The 13,617-nt window shown below is 39.6% G+C and overlaps 1 protein-coding gene across 1 annotated transcript in view; it reads left to right on the plus strand.

Annotated features, from left to right (window-relative positions):
* Positions 1-13,617, plus strand: part of LOC106861576 (titin) — a 238,036-nt gene that overhangs the window by 209,354 nt on the left and 15,065 nt on the right. The window contains exons 282-302 of the mRNA XM_088167962.1: positions 333-629; positions 722-1,309; positions 1,406-1,708; positions 1,833-2,129; positions 2,584-2,871; positions 2,959-3,258; positions 3,357-3,659; positions 3,826-4,131; positions 4,245-6,011; positions 6,107-6,403; positions 6,956-7,243; positions 7,337-7,636; positions 7,716-9,782; positions 9,875-10,177; positions 10,260-10,565; positions 10,654-10,944; positions 11,065-11,364; positions 11,472-11,777; positions 12,016-12,321; positions 12,420-12,701; positions 12,982-13,575. Coding sequence (XP_088024088.1) covers positions 333-629; positions 722-1,309; positions 1,406-1,708; positions 1,833-2,129; positions 2,584-2,871; positions 2,959-3,258; positions 3,357-3,659; positions 3,826-4,131; positions 4,245-6,011; positions 6,107-6,403; positions 6,956-7,243; positions 7,337-7,636; positions 7,716-9,782; positions 9,875-10,177; positions 10,260-10,565; positions 10,654-10,944; positions 11,065-11,364; positions 11,472-11,777; positions 12,016-12,321; positions 12,420-12,701; positions 12,982-13,575 — 10,089 coding nt within the window. The remainder of the gene's footprint in view (positions 1-332; positions 630-721; positions 1,310-1,405; positions 1,709-1,832; positions 2,130-2,583; positions 2,872-2,958; positions 3,259-3,356; positions 3,660-3,825; positions 4,132-4,244; positions 6,012-6,106; positions 6,404-6,955; positions 7,244-7,336; positions 7,637-7,715; positions 9,783-9,874; positions 10,178-10,259; positions 10,566-10,653; positions 10,945-11,064; positions 11,365-11,471; positions 11,778-12,015; positions 12,322-12,419; positions 12,702-12,981; positions 13,576-13,617) is intronic.

Here is a 13,617-nt window from a genome sequence, read left to right on the forward strand (position 1 = left end):
AAAGTGTTTACTTCAAAATAATGTCAAAAGCTTTAAATCTGCATACAGTAAAATAGATCTTTTCTGTAGGTATGTTTGTGGTTTTACAAATAAAAAGAGCTAATTTTTAATTAAAACTTAAATTAAATTAAATTTAAATTAATTTAAAAATTAATTAAAATTTATTTTTTAATTGAATTTTTAATTTTGCTTGGATTTTACTTAAAATTTTTCTAATATACAAATTGGTTTAAAAGTACATTTTCTTGATCCAGATTGTGTTCCTGTGTAATCGCTAATATAAAAAGTAAATATGTTTTATATTGTTTAACCTGTTGCACTTCTTTTCTCAGAAAAACCCAGCCCACCAGAAAAGCTAGGAGTAACAAATGTCACAAAGGACAGTGTTTCTCTTTCATGGCTAAAACCAGAACATGATGGTGGAAGCAGAATTGTTAGCTACCTCCTTGAAGCTCTTGAGAAAGGACAGCAAAAATGGGTTAAGTGTGCAGTTGTAAAGACAACTCATCATACTGTCCACGGTCTTAAGGAAAACGTTGACTATTTCTTCAGGGTGTCCGCAGAAAACCAAGCTGGTTTAAGTGATCCTAAGGAACTACTACTCCCTGTTACAGTTAAAGAACAATTAGGTATGCTTCCAGACAAAAGTCACATTCAAATACATTCATACTTTAAAAGATGGAACATTCTTTTAATGGTTTGAAAATGTTTTCTTTTTCAGAATCTCCTGAGATTGACATGAAGGGCTTCCCTCACAACACTGTATATGTTAGAGCAGGATCAAACCTAAAAGTTGAAATTCCAGTTTCTGGAAAACCAGTGCCAAAGGTGACATTGTCTAGAGATGGTGTTGCACTGAAACCTACCATAAGATTTCATACAGAAACCACTGCAGAAAGTCTCATCATTAACCTTAAAGAAAGTGTGGCTGCTGATGCTGGCAGATATGACATTACTGCTGCAAACTCAAGTGGCACCACAAAATCATTTGTTAATATTGTTGTGCTGGATAGACCCGGTCCTCCTGTTGGTCCTGTTGCCCTTAGCGATGTCACTGAAGAGAGTGTAACACTCAGATGGCAACCACCAGCTTATGATGGTGGAAGTCAGGTTACCAACTATATTGTACTGAAAAGAGAAACAAGTACTGCTGCTTGGTCTGAAGTGTCTGCCACTGTTGCCAGAACTGTTATCAAAGTTATGAGGCTCACAACAGGAGAAGAATATCAATTCCGCATCAAAGCTGAGAACCGCTTCGGCATCAGCGATCACATAGACTCGCAGTGTGTGGTTGTCAAGCTTCCTTACAGTGAGTAACATGCTTCTCATGGTATTCATTGATATTTTAATGCTCTGATGTTGAAAGCATAATTTTGTTAACAATCAATTCTTTTGATACTATCAGCTACCCCGGGCCCTCCTTCTACACCATGGGTCACCAACGTTACCCGAGAGAGTATTACTGTCGGATGGCATGAACCAGTCACTAATGGTGGCAGTGCTATCACTGGATATCATCTGGAAATGAAAGACAGGAATAGCATATTATGGCAGAAGGCTAACAAGACCCTTATTCGTACCACTCATTTCAAAGTCACCACGATCAGCGCTGGCCTTATCTATGAATTTAGAGTTTATGCAGAAAATGCAGCTGGCATTGGAAAAGCAAGTCGTCCTTCTGATCCAGTCCTTGCAATTGATGCTTGTGGTATGTATTCTCTATAAAATAATGAAGCCAAACTGTTTTATTTCCCCTGTGATAATCTTTTCTGTACAATAAGCAAATATTCAAAGCTGTTAATTAATGACAATACTCTTGTTTCCTTCTGCAGAACCACCAAGAAATGTTCGTGCCTCAGATATTTCCAAGACCTCTATCACTCTCTCCTGGCAGAAGCCAGCATTTGATGGTGGTAGCAAAATCACTGGATACATTGTAGAAAAACGTGATCTTCCAGATGGCAGATGGACAAAAGCTAGCTTCACCAATGTTATTGAGACTCAGTTCACAGTATCTGGCCTGACACAGAATTCCAAATATGAATTCCGGGTCTTTGCAAAGAATGCTGTTGGTTCCATTAGTAATCCCTCAGATGTTGTGGGTCCTATCACATGTGTTGATACATATGGTAAGTGTTTTGCAATGATAAAATGATATAATTCTGGTGTACTGGGACAATGGTCTTGTTTTGTAAATATCTTTTAAATATGGAAGGCTAGTTTACAGTGATTGATTCAAGAAGCATGCCTGACTGTGAGCATTTGCTCATGATTGCAAGGAACATTTTTGCCTGTATCTGCATTTTTGAAGTCTTCTGGTATCTTTAGTCTGAGCAAAAGAAGTCTGCCCATGGTCCAGGTGGTTATATTTATACATGTAATTGTCTTTTCTTCATAGGGATTAGCTCTAACTTACTCTAGGTTTATGATTTAAGTTACATATGCTCTCTTTACTTTGATCTGTATTTATCAAATACTTTTAACTATTAGATCAAATAAGATAGATTAAATTTGAGGATTTTATTAAATACAGGACTACATGTTAATAAACATGCTTCTAACTTGTTCTTGTTTTTTCTTAAGGTGCACCTGAAATCGATGTGCCACCAGAATATACAGAAGTGGTGAAATATAAAGCAGGAACTTCAGTTAAGCTAAAACTAGGCATCTCAGGCAAGCCTATACCCACAATTGAATGGTTCAAAAACGGCAGTGAGGTACTAACCAGTGCACTAGTGTCTTTTGAAAACACAACAGAATTTGCTTCTATACTCATCAAGGATGCAAATCGACTCGACAGTGGCACCTATGAATTAAAATTGAAGAATGCCATGGGTTCAGCATCAGCCCACATTAGAGTACAGATACTTGGTATGTCTTGAGATGCAACTGTATTTTACTATTAAACAATAATTCAGTAATGAATACTTAACATCTGCTTTCTTCTGCCTTCCACAGACAAGCCAGGACCCCCAGGTGGACCTATACAGTTTAAGACAGTCACTGCTGAAAAGATTACAATAATGTGGGACCCACCAGCAGATGATGGTGGTGCACCTATAACACACTATGTTGTTGAAAAGCGGGAAACAAGTCGGGTTGTATGGTCTTTGATTTCTGAAAAATTGGAGGGATGTATTGTAACTACAACCAAACTCATCAAAGGAAATGAATATGTGTTCCGTGTCCGTGGCGTGAACAAGTTTGGAATTGGTGATCCACTGGAATCTGAGCCTGTTATAGCCAAAAATTCATTCGGTAAGAAATAACTTCTATAAAATAACTTACACAACTGAATTGACTTGTGTGTTGTTTGTAAGCAGTACTGATTTACTGATATACAATTTTTTACTCAGTTACACCTGGACCACCTAGTACACCAGAAGTCACGAAGATAACCAAGAATGCTATGACTGTTGTCTGGAATAGGCCCACTGTTGATGGCGGCAGTGAAATATCAGGATATTTTCTGGAGAAACGTGACAAGAAGAGTCTGAGTTGGTTCAAGGTCTCTAAAGAAACCATTCGGGACACCAGACAGAAAGTAACAGGTCTGACTGAAAACAGCGAATATCATTTCCGAGTTTGTGCTGTCAATGCAGCTGGACCAGGTCCATTCTCTGAGGCTTCTGACTTCTACAAAGCTGCAGATCCTATTGGTAAGATTCAATGTCCATTTCTTCCAGTAGGTTAGAAATCAGTGGAAAATGAGTAGTTAGAGTGGGATTGTACCAACATAATCAAGGGCAGATTTTCTTCCTCTTTACAATTAATTGGATTCTGATTGGTGTTTTTTTTCCCCCGTAAACAAACTATCATTTACAGATAAGCCAGGCACACCAACAAAACTGAAAGTTGTGGATACAACCAAGACATCTGTTACTCTTGGCTGGATTAAACCTGCTTATGATGGAGGAAGTCCGATTACCCATTATGTGGTGGAGAAGAGAGAAGGTGAAGAGCAAGAATGGACTGTTGTCAGTACCAAGGGAGAAGTGAGAACAACTGAATATGTTGTATCCCACCTTCAGCCAAGTGTTAATTATTATTTCCGTGTATCTGCTATGAATTGTGCTGGACAAGGAGAGCCTATTGAAATGATGGAACCTGTTCAAGCTAAAGATATTCTTGGTACTGTATTTCTTTGTCATTTAACATTTTTCTGTGTGGTGATTTTTTATTGCAAGCCATTTCTTATTTTACATTCCAAGTATACATTATGAATTTTTTGTTGATTTCCACAGTGGCACCAGAGATTGATCTGGATGTTGCTCTTCGGACATCTATTGTTGCTAAAGCAGGTGAAGATGTGGAAATAATGATTCCATTCAAGGGAAGACCTCCTCCAACAGTCACATGGAGAAAGGGTGACAAGAATCTTGGGTCTGATGAAAGATATATCATCCAAAACACAGAATCATCTACACTACTTACTATTCCTCAAGTTACACGAAATGATACAGGAAAATATGTTCTTACAATTGAAAATGGAGTTGGAGAAGCAAAATCCTCATTTGTGAATGTAAAAGTACTTGACACACCTTCTGCATGCCAGAAGCTGCAGCTCAAGCATGTTTCTCGTGGCACAGTTACACTGGTATGGGAGCCACCTCTCATCAATGGTGGTTCTGAAATAACAAATTATGTTGTTGAAAAAAGAGATGCCACAAAGAGGGCCTGGTCAACTGTTACAACAAAGTGTTCTCATACCACCTTTAAACTGACTAACCTGTCAGAAAAGACTTCATTCTTTTTCCGTGTTCTTGCTGAAAATGAAATTGGACTAGGTGAACCTTGTGAAACATCTGAGCCAGTGAAAGCTGCAGACGTACCTGGACCTGTAAAAGACCTAGCCATGAAAGACTCTACAAAGAGTTCTGTTAAATTGCAGTGGAGCAAACCTGACTATGATGGTGGTAGCATTATATCAGACTATGTTATCGAAAAGAAACTTCAGGAAGAGAAAGAATGGACATACGCAGGCACAAGCAAGAGCTGTGAATTTGTAGCTGACAGACTTAAAGAGCTTTCTGTCATGGAATTCAGAGTCTTTGCTAAAAATGAAAAAGGCATGAGTGACTCTGTTACTGTTGGACCCATTACAGTCAAAGAACTTATAATAACACCTGAGGCTGACCTTTCTGATATTCCTGGAGGCCAGATTGCAGTGAGAATTGGACATAACCTGCACATTGAACTGCCCTATAAAGGTAAACCTAATCCATCAATGAGCTGGCTCAAGGACAACCTCCCTCTTAAAGAAACAGAACTTCTTCGTTTCAAGAAAACTGAAAACAAGATAAGTTTAAGTATCAAGAATGTGAAAAAGGAGCATGGTGGCAAATATACTTTAATTCTTGATAATGTAGTCTGCAGAAAGTCATTCACAATCACTGTAATCACTCTTGGTCCTCCATCTAGGCCAAAAGCACCTTTAAGAATAGATGAAATCAAAGCAGATAGTGTAGTTTTGTCATGGGACGCCCCTGATGACGACGGAGGAGGAGAAATTACTGGCTACAGTATTGAGAAGAGAGAAACATCACAGATGAACTGGAAGCTGGTGTGTTCAAGTGCTGCAAGAACAACCTTCAAAGTACCAAACCTTGTTAAAGATACTGAATATCAGTTCAGAGTTCGTGCAGAAAACAGATATGGAGTGAGCCCACCTCTTGTCTCAGCAGATGTTGTGGCAAAGCACCAGTTTAAACCTCCAGGTGCCCCAGGCAAGCCTGTTGTATACAACGTAACTGCTGATGGAATGACCATCTCTTGGGATGCTCCCGTTTATGATGGTGGTTCAGAGATTATGGGATACCATGTTGAAAAGAAGGAAAGAAACAGTATTTTGTGGCAGAAGGTTAATGTTGCATTAATATCTAACAGAGAATACAGGATTACTGGACTGCTTGAGGGCCTGGATTACCAGTTCCAAGTGTATGCTGAAAACGCTGCAGGTCTAAGCCGAGCTAGTGAGCCAAGCAAATTTACTTTGGCAGTCTCTCCAGTGGGTAAGTGAATGATTAATCACTCATCCAAGAAAATTCTGTTCCTGTAGATTATTGTGAGCAGTAATAAAAGTACATCTTCATTATTTTCCTTTCAGACCCACCTGGTACTCCTGATTACATTGATGTCACGAGGGAAACAATCACCCTGAAATGGACCCCCCCGCTGCGTGATGGAGGCAGTAAGATTGTGGCTTACAGCATTGAGAAGCGGCAAGGAAGCGCAGACCGTTGGCTCAGGTGTAACTTTACTGATGTCAGTGAATGCCAATACACAGTTACAGGGCTCAGTCCAGGTGACCGATATGAATTCAGAGTGCTTGCAAGAAATGCTGTTGGTACAATCAGCCCACCTTCACAGTCTTCAGGCTATATCATGACCAGAGATGAAAATGGTAAGAATTTTTTCACAATATGCTTCAATATTGAAGCCAGATAGACTTTCTAGCTTCACTGATGGGAAGTGGGAAGTTAAGGGGCAAATAACTTGTGACTGACGCCCTCCCAGTCAATTCAGAACATTTATGTTCATATTCCAAGGTGAGAAGGTCTAAATTAAAGACCCAAATCTGGCAGACATACATAATCAATTGCTGAAAAGCACTCTACATTTCTCTTGGATACGCAGCAGCAACAAAGTTGGAAGGAAAGCATGAACTGTAATATTCTGATGCACTGAATAATTTCAAAATTGAAATGTGCCTCAGGTCACGTAGCCTGAGCTTAACACCACATTTTAATACTGCCTTTCACATATATATATGGTGCACTTATGAATGCTCACAGGAAAAATAAGTTTATCATTCATATAATAACTGCTATTTAGAGAATATCTTTTTGTAAGTGAAATAATTTTATATATCACAGACTTTTATAATTAGTGCATTTAGAAGAGTATCGGAAAATATTTAGCTATATGGAGATTGATTTATATTTTCCTTTTTTAGTTGCTCCAACAATTGAATTTGGTGCTGAACACTTTGAAGGCCTTACTGTTAAAGCTGGAGAGAGCATTAGACTTAAAGCTCTAATCAAAGGACGTCCAGTACCTAAAGTGACGTGGTTTAAGGACGGTAAAGAGATTGATAAAATGATGAATATAGAAATAACTACAGCTATTGGACATAGTACAATCTTCATTAGAGATGCTGTCCGGGAACATCGTGGAGTATACACAGTAGAAGCCAAAAATGCATCAGGCACTAAACGAGAAGATATTACCATTAGAGTACAAGGTACTGCACCAAGCACTTTCAGCATGCTTTTTTAAAAATAGTATTTTATTCTACGTGCCAGCAAATTATAACTCTGAATCTTTAAAATTGCAGACACACCAGGAAAAGTTGGTGGACCAATACGATTCACAAACATCACCGGAGAAAAAGTCACATTATGGTGGGAGCCTCCAGCTAATGATGGTTGTGCTTCTGTTTCTCACTACATAATTGAAAAACGTGAAACCAGCAGGATTGCTTGGGCATTAGTTGAAGATAAATGTGAAGCTTGCAGCTATACAGCACTTAAATTAATTAAAGGCAATGAATATCAGTTCCGTGTCTCTGCAGTGAACAAATTTGGAGTTGGCAGACCATTGGAGTCTGATCCAGTTATTGCACAAATACCTTACAGTAAGTTTCCACCTCATTCTGCACAAATATCCATGGAGTTACCATCTTATCTTTCTAATGACATTTTTCCTTTCTTTAGCTCTCCCTGACGCACCAGGAACTCCAGAGCCTACCAACGTAACAGGAGACAGTATCACACTCACATGGGCAAGACCAGAGTCAGACGGTGGAAGTGAGATAAATGAGTACATTCTTGAAAGAAGAGAAAAGAAGAGCATGCGCTGGGTTAAAGTATCCAGTAAGAGGCCCATTACTGAGAACAGATACAGAGTAACTGGCCTTATTGAAGGCAATGAGTATGAGTTCCATGTCATGGCTGAAAACGCTGCAGGAGTTGGACCTCCAAGTGATGTTTCAAAACTGATTAAATGCAGAGAACCAGTCAGCCCACCAAGTGCTCCTAATGTTGTAAAGGTGACAGACACATCAAAGACTAGTGTAAGCTTAGAGTGGACAAAGCCAGTTTTTGATGGAGGCATGGAAATAATTGGGTACATCATTGAGATGTGCAAAGCTGATCTTGAAGCTTGGCAGAAAGTCAATGCAGAGACTGTTATTGCTACTAAATATACTGTTGTTGATTTGGAGGCAGGAGAACACTATAAATTCAGAGTTAGTGCTGTCAATGGTGCTGGCAGAGGAGAAAGTTGTGAAATTTCTGCTTCAGTCCAAACCGTGGACAGGCTTTCTGCACCTGAAATTGATATTGATGCAAACTTCAAGCAGACTCATATTGTAAGAGCAGGTGCAAGCATTCGTCTATTTATTGCCTTTTCTGGAAGGCCAGTTCCTACTGCAGTGTGGTCCAAAGCAGATGCTAATCTTAGTTTGCGTGCTGACATTCAAACAACTGATTCATTCAGCACATTGACTGTAGAGGAATGCAATAGAAATGATGCTGGCAAGTATGTCTTTACTGTGGAAAACAACAGTGGAAGCAAGTCTATTACATTTACTGTCAAGGTTTTGGACACACCTGGTCCACCAGGTCCTATTACATTTAAAGATGTGACTCGAACATCTATTACTTTAATGTGGGATGCTCCTGTTCTGGATGGAGGTTCTCGTATTCACCACTATGTTGTGGAAAAACGGGAAGCAAGTCGTCGTAGCTGGCAAGTAGTAAGTTCAAAGTGCACTCGACAAATCTTTAAGGTCACAGATCTAGCAGAAGGTATGCCATATTACTACCGAGTATCAGCAGAAAATGAATATGGTGTAGGTGAACCCTGTGAATTAACAGAACCAGTTGTGGCCACAGAAGAACCTGCTCCACCTAAGAGACTAGATATTGTTGATACAACCAAATCTTCTGTAGTTTTAGCCTGGCTTAAACCTGATCATGATGGTGGTAGCCGTATTACTGGATACCTTCTTGAAATGAGACAAAAAGGATCTGACTCCTGGACTGGAGCTGGACAAACCAAGCAACTTACTTTCACCGTTGAAGGCCTTGTGGAGAACACAGAATATGAGTTCCGGGTCAAGGCGAGGAATGATGCTGGCTACAGTGAGCCGAGAGAAGCTTTCTCTTCTGTTATTGTTAAGGAGCCACAGATTGAACCAACAGCAGATCTCAGTGACATAAGCAGACAGCTTATAACATGCAAGGCTGGAAGCACCTTCACTATTGATATACCAATCAGTGGGCGCCCAGCTCCCAAAGTGACATGGAAACTTGAGGAGATGAGGCTGAAGGAAACTGAAAGAGTGACCATCAAGACAACAAAAGACCGAACCACGCTGACTGTAAAAGACAGTATGAGAGGTGACTCTGGTAAATACTACCTTACACTTGAGAACACTGCTGGTGTGAAAACATTCACTGTCACAGTGGTAGTCATAGGACGGCCAGGTCCTGTCACTGGCCCAATTGAAATATCATCTGTATCTGCTGAGTCCTGTGTGTTGACCTGGAAAGAACCTGAAGATGATGGTGGCAGTGACATTACAAACTACATCGTAGAGAAACGTGAATCTGGCACAACAGCATGGCAGCTGGTGAATTCCAGTGTGAAACGCACACAGATCAAAGTCAGTCATCTCACAAAGTATCAAGAGTACAGTTTCCGAGTAAGCTCAGAAAATAGATTTGGTGTCAGCAAGCCAGTTGAATCAAAAACAGTAGTTGCTGAGCATCCATTTGGTAAGTGAAACACTTCTCAAAATTTATTCTTTTCTTCCGACTGAGGTATTTATAATTACTAACATTTTCCTCCCCGCCTTTTTCATATTTAGTCCCACCAAGCCCACCTTCAAGGCCAGAAGTCTATTCTGTGTCTGCAAGTGCCATGGCCATTCGCTGGGAAGAGCCCTATCATGATGGTGGCAGCAAAGTCATTGGATACTGGGTGGAAAAGAAGGAGCGCAACACCATCCTTTGGGTGAAGGAGAACAAAGTACCATGCTGTGACTGCAACTATAAAGTCACAGGGTTGGTCGAAGGCCTAGAATATCAATTCAGAACCTATGCTCTAAATGCTGCAGGTGTTAGCAAAGCTAGTGAAGCTTCCAGACCTGTAGTGGCTCAAAATCCAGTTGGTAAGTATTACTTCTAGAGTTATATTGTTACTTAAGCTAAAATAGGACTGCATTTCTCATTTTTTCTGCTTTGTTCCTCCAGATCCACCAGGAAGACCGGAAGTAACAGATGTCACCAGATCTACAGTGTCACTGAGCTGGTCACCTCCACTTTATGATGGTGGAAGCAAAATAATTGGATATATTATTGAACGCAAACCATATAACGAATCTGGTGATGGACGTTGGCTGAAATGCAATTATACCATTGTCTCAGAAAACTTTTTTACTGTGACAGCTCTTAGTGAAGATGAAGCCTATGAATTCCGTGTACTGGCAAAGAATGCTGCTGGTGTGATTAGCAAAGGATCTGAATCAACTGGTGCTGTCATTTGCAAAGATGAATACAGTAAGGAATATTTACTTGGAACAATTAAAACATAATGTTCTCTTTTTAGTACAGTCATGTAATTTTTTTTTCAAATCTCTTTTTCCAGCACCACCAAAGGCTGAACTTGATGCCAGACTGCAGGGAGAAGTTGTGAGCATTAGGGCTGGATCAGATCTTGTTCTTGATGCAGCCATTGGTGGAAAACCAGAACCAAAAGTCTTCTGGTCCAAAGGTGACAGGGAACTGGAGCTATGTGAAAAGATATCTCTGCAATACACCAGCAAACGAGCTATTGCAATTATCAAGTTCTGTGACAGAAGTGACAGTGGAAAATACACTCTAACAGTTAAAAATGCCAGCGGAATGAAACAAATTTCTGTTCTTGTCAAAGTGCTCGGTATGTATCCCGTGGTTGGTATTAATACTTAGTATACTGAAAAACCTTCATTCTTTTAAATAAGAATGAGATGCTTTTCCTTAGCCACTAGTAACAAGACTTATTTTGATTCCTATACAGATTCACCAGGTCCATGTGCAGGCAAAATCACAGTTAGCAGAGTAACAGAAGAGAAATGTACTCTGGCATGGAACATTCCTGAGGAAGATGGAGGTGCAGAAGTTACTCACTATATCGTAGAAAGGCGTGAAACCAGCAGACTTCACTGGGTTATTGTTGAGGCTGAATGCCAGACTTTATCAACTGTGGTAACAAAACTTATTAAAAATAATGAATACATTTTCCGTGTGAGAGGTGTCAACAAATATGGACCAGGTGTTCCACTTGAATCAGAACCTGTGATTGCCAGGAATGCATTCAGTGAGTGTTACTACCTTCCATTTGGCATCAGTATTTGTGCAATATTTCTCATGAATAAACAATGTGTTGAACAATCTTTTTTTTCCCCTCACCTTTTAAAAAAACAGCTATTCCAACACAGCCTGGTGCTCCTGAAGAAGTGACTGTTGGCAAGGAACATATCATTATTCAGTGGTCGAAACCAGAATCGGATGGTGGCAGTGAGATTAAGGACTATCTTGTGGACAAACGTGAAAGGAAAAGTCTGCGCTGGACACGAGTGAATAGAGATTTTACCATTTATGACACCAGACTGAAAGTCACTGGTCTCATGGAAGGGAGCCAATACCAATTCCGTGTCACTGCAGTGAACGCTGCTGGAAACAGTGAACCTAGTGAAGCATCACAATATATGTTATGTAAAGAACCATCATGTAAGTTTCTATATATAAAACATAATTTAATATTTATTTATAATAACACTTTAATGACATTTTAACTAAGAAACCCATAACTACTCGTAAACTCACTGAACTAGATAGTATTGCAATAACTTATAAACAGGTATAGTTCATCTTAAATGCATTTCCCAGAATTAGCTGTCTGGAAATTGATTTTGAATGTAAAATGTTTTCTGCACCAATATAAAATGCATTTTCTTCTTTTTCAAAGACACTCCTGCATCACCTTCAGTTCCAAGAGTTGTGGATACTACAATGCACAGCATAAGTTTAGCATGGTCAAAGCCCACGTATGATGGTGGTGCTGACCTCTTAGGCTATGTTCTTGAAATGAAAGAAGAAGGTAGTGAACAGTGGTATCGAGCACATACAACTGCCACTCTGAGGAATGCTGAGTTCACCGTGACTGGTCTTAAAACAAACCAGAAATATCAATTCCGAGTTGCTGCAACAAATGTGAATGGTATGAGTGAATTTAGCGAATCATCAGCAGAAATAGAACCTGTGGAAAGAATAGGTAATTTGAAAACCTAATGTATATTTTATGGAAACTATATTTTCCTTTAGGATTCCTCTGAGATTAACTAATTCCATATTTCTTATACCTTCCATCAGAAACACCTGAACTTGAGCTTGCTGATGATCTGAAGAAAACGGTTACAATCAGAGCTGGTGGTTCCCTGCGCTTGATGGTCTCTGTATCTGGCAGACCTACTCCTGTAATCACATGGAGCAAGCAGGGTGTTGACCTTGTAAGTCGAGGTATTATTGATACTACAGACAGCTACACTCTGCTTATTGTGGATAAAGTTAATCGGTATGACGCTGGAAAATACATCATTGAGGCTGAAAATCAATCAGGAAAAAAATCTGCAACTATTTCTGTGAAAGTATATGGTAAGTACTGCTACAATTGTATATGAGCATTACACCACTCCACATGCTCATTGCTCAGAAATAAGAGTCATTCATTTCCAAAGGAAGTTTGCATTTTAAATAATATGAGAATGCTTGAGAAGTCAGAGAAACAATCTAATCCGAAAAGAAATACATACTTTGTGGAGCTGTGCTAGTTTATAAATCAAATCCTAGCATTTTTGTTTTATGCAGAAGTAGTCATTGACTGTAAAATGAAAGGATTCAAAAGGGGAAAAAAAAATTTGTTTGTTTGTTTTAGATACACCTGGTCCACCACCTGCAGTAAGAGTTAAGGAAGTATCTAAAGATTCTGTGACACTTACTTGGGACATACCAGTCATTGATGGTGGAGCCCCTGTCAACAATTACATAATTGAGAAACGTGAAGCTTCCATGAGAGCTTACAAGACTGTCACTACCAAATGCAGCAAGACATTTTACAGAGTTTCTGGACTTCTGGAAGGAGCTCTGTATTATTTCAGAGTACTAGCAGAAAATATTTACGGCATTGGTGAAGGCTGTGAAACATCTGATGCAGTACTGGTATCTGATGTCCCCATGGTACCACAAAAACTCGAAGTGATTGACACCACTAAATCAACTGTTACCCTTGCTTGGGACAAACCTCTGCATGATGGTGGCAGCAGATTGACTGGCTATGTCATTGAGGCCAGCAAAGCTGGAACAGAAAGATGGTTGAAGGTAGTGACATTGAAGCCTACTGTCTACGAACATACCATTATCTCTCTCAATGAAGGTGAACAATACTTGTTCAGGGTCAGAGCACAGAATCAGAAGGGCGTGTCAGAACCACGGGAGATTGTCACAGCAGTGACTGTTCAAGACCGTAAAGGTAGGTATCTCGAATTTTATTGAAAACAATAGGGTCAAGCTT

Source organism: Sturnus vulgaris, chromosome 7, assembly GCF_052056855.1.
Source record: "Sturnus vulgaris isolate bStuVul1 chromosome 7, bStuVul1.hap1, whole genome shotgun sequence".
In the NCBI taxonomy this organism is placed as follows: domain Eukaryota; kingdom Metazoa; phylum Chordata; class Aves; order Passeriformes; family Sturnidae; genus Sturnus; species Sturnus vulgaris.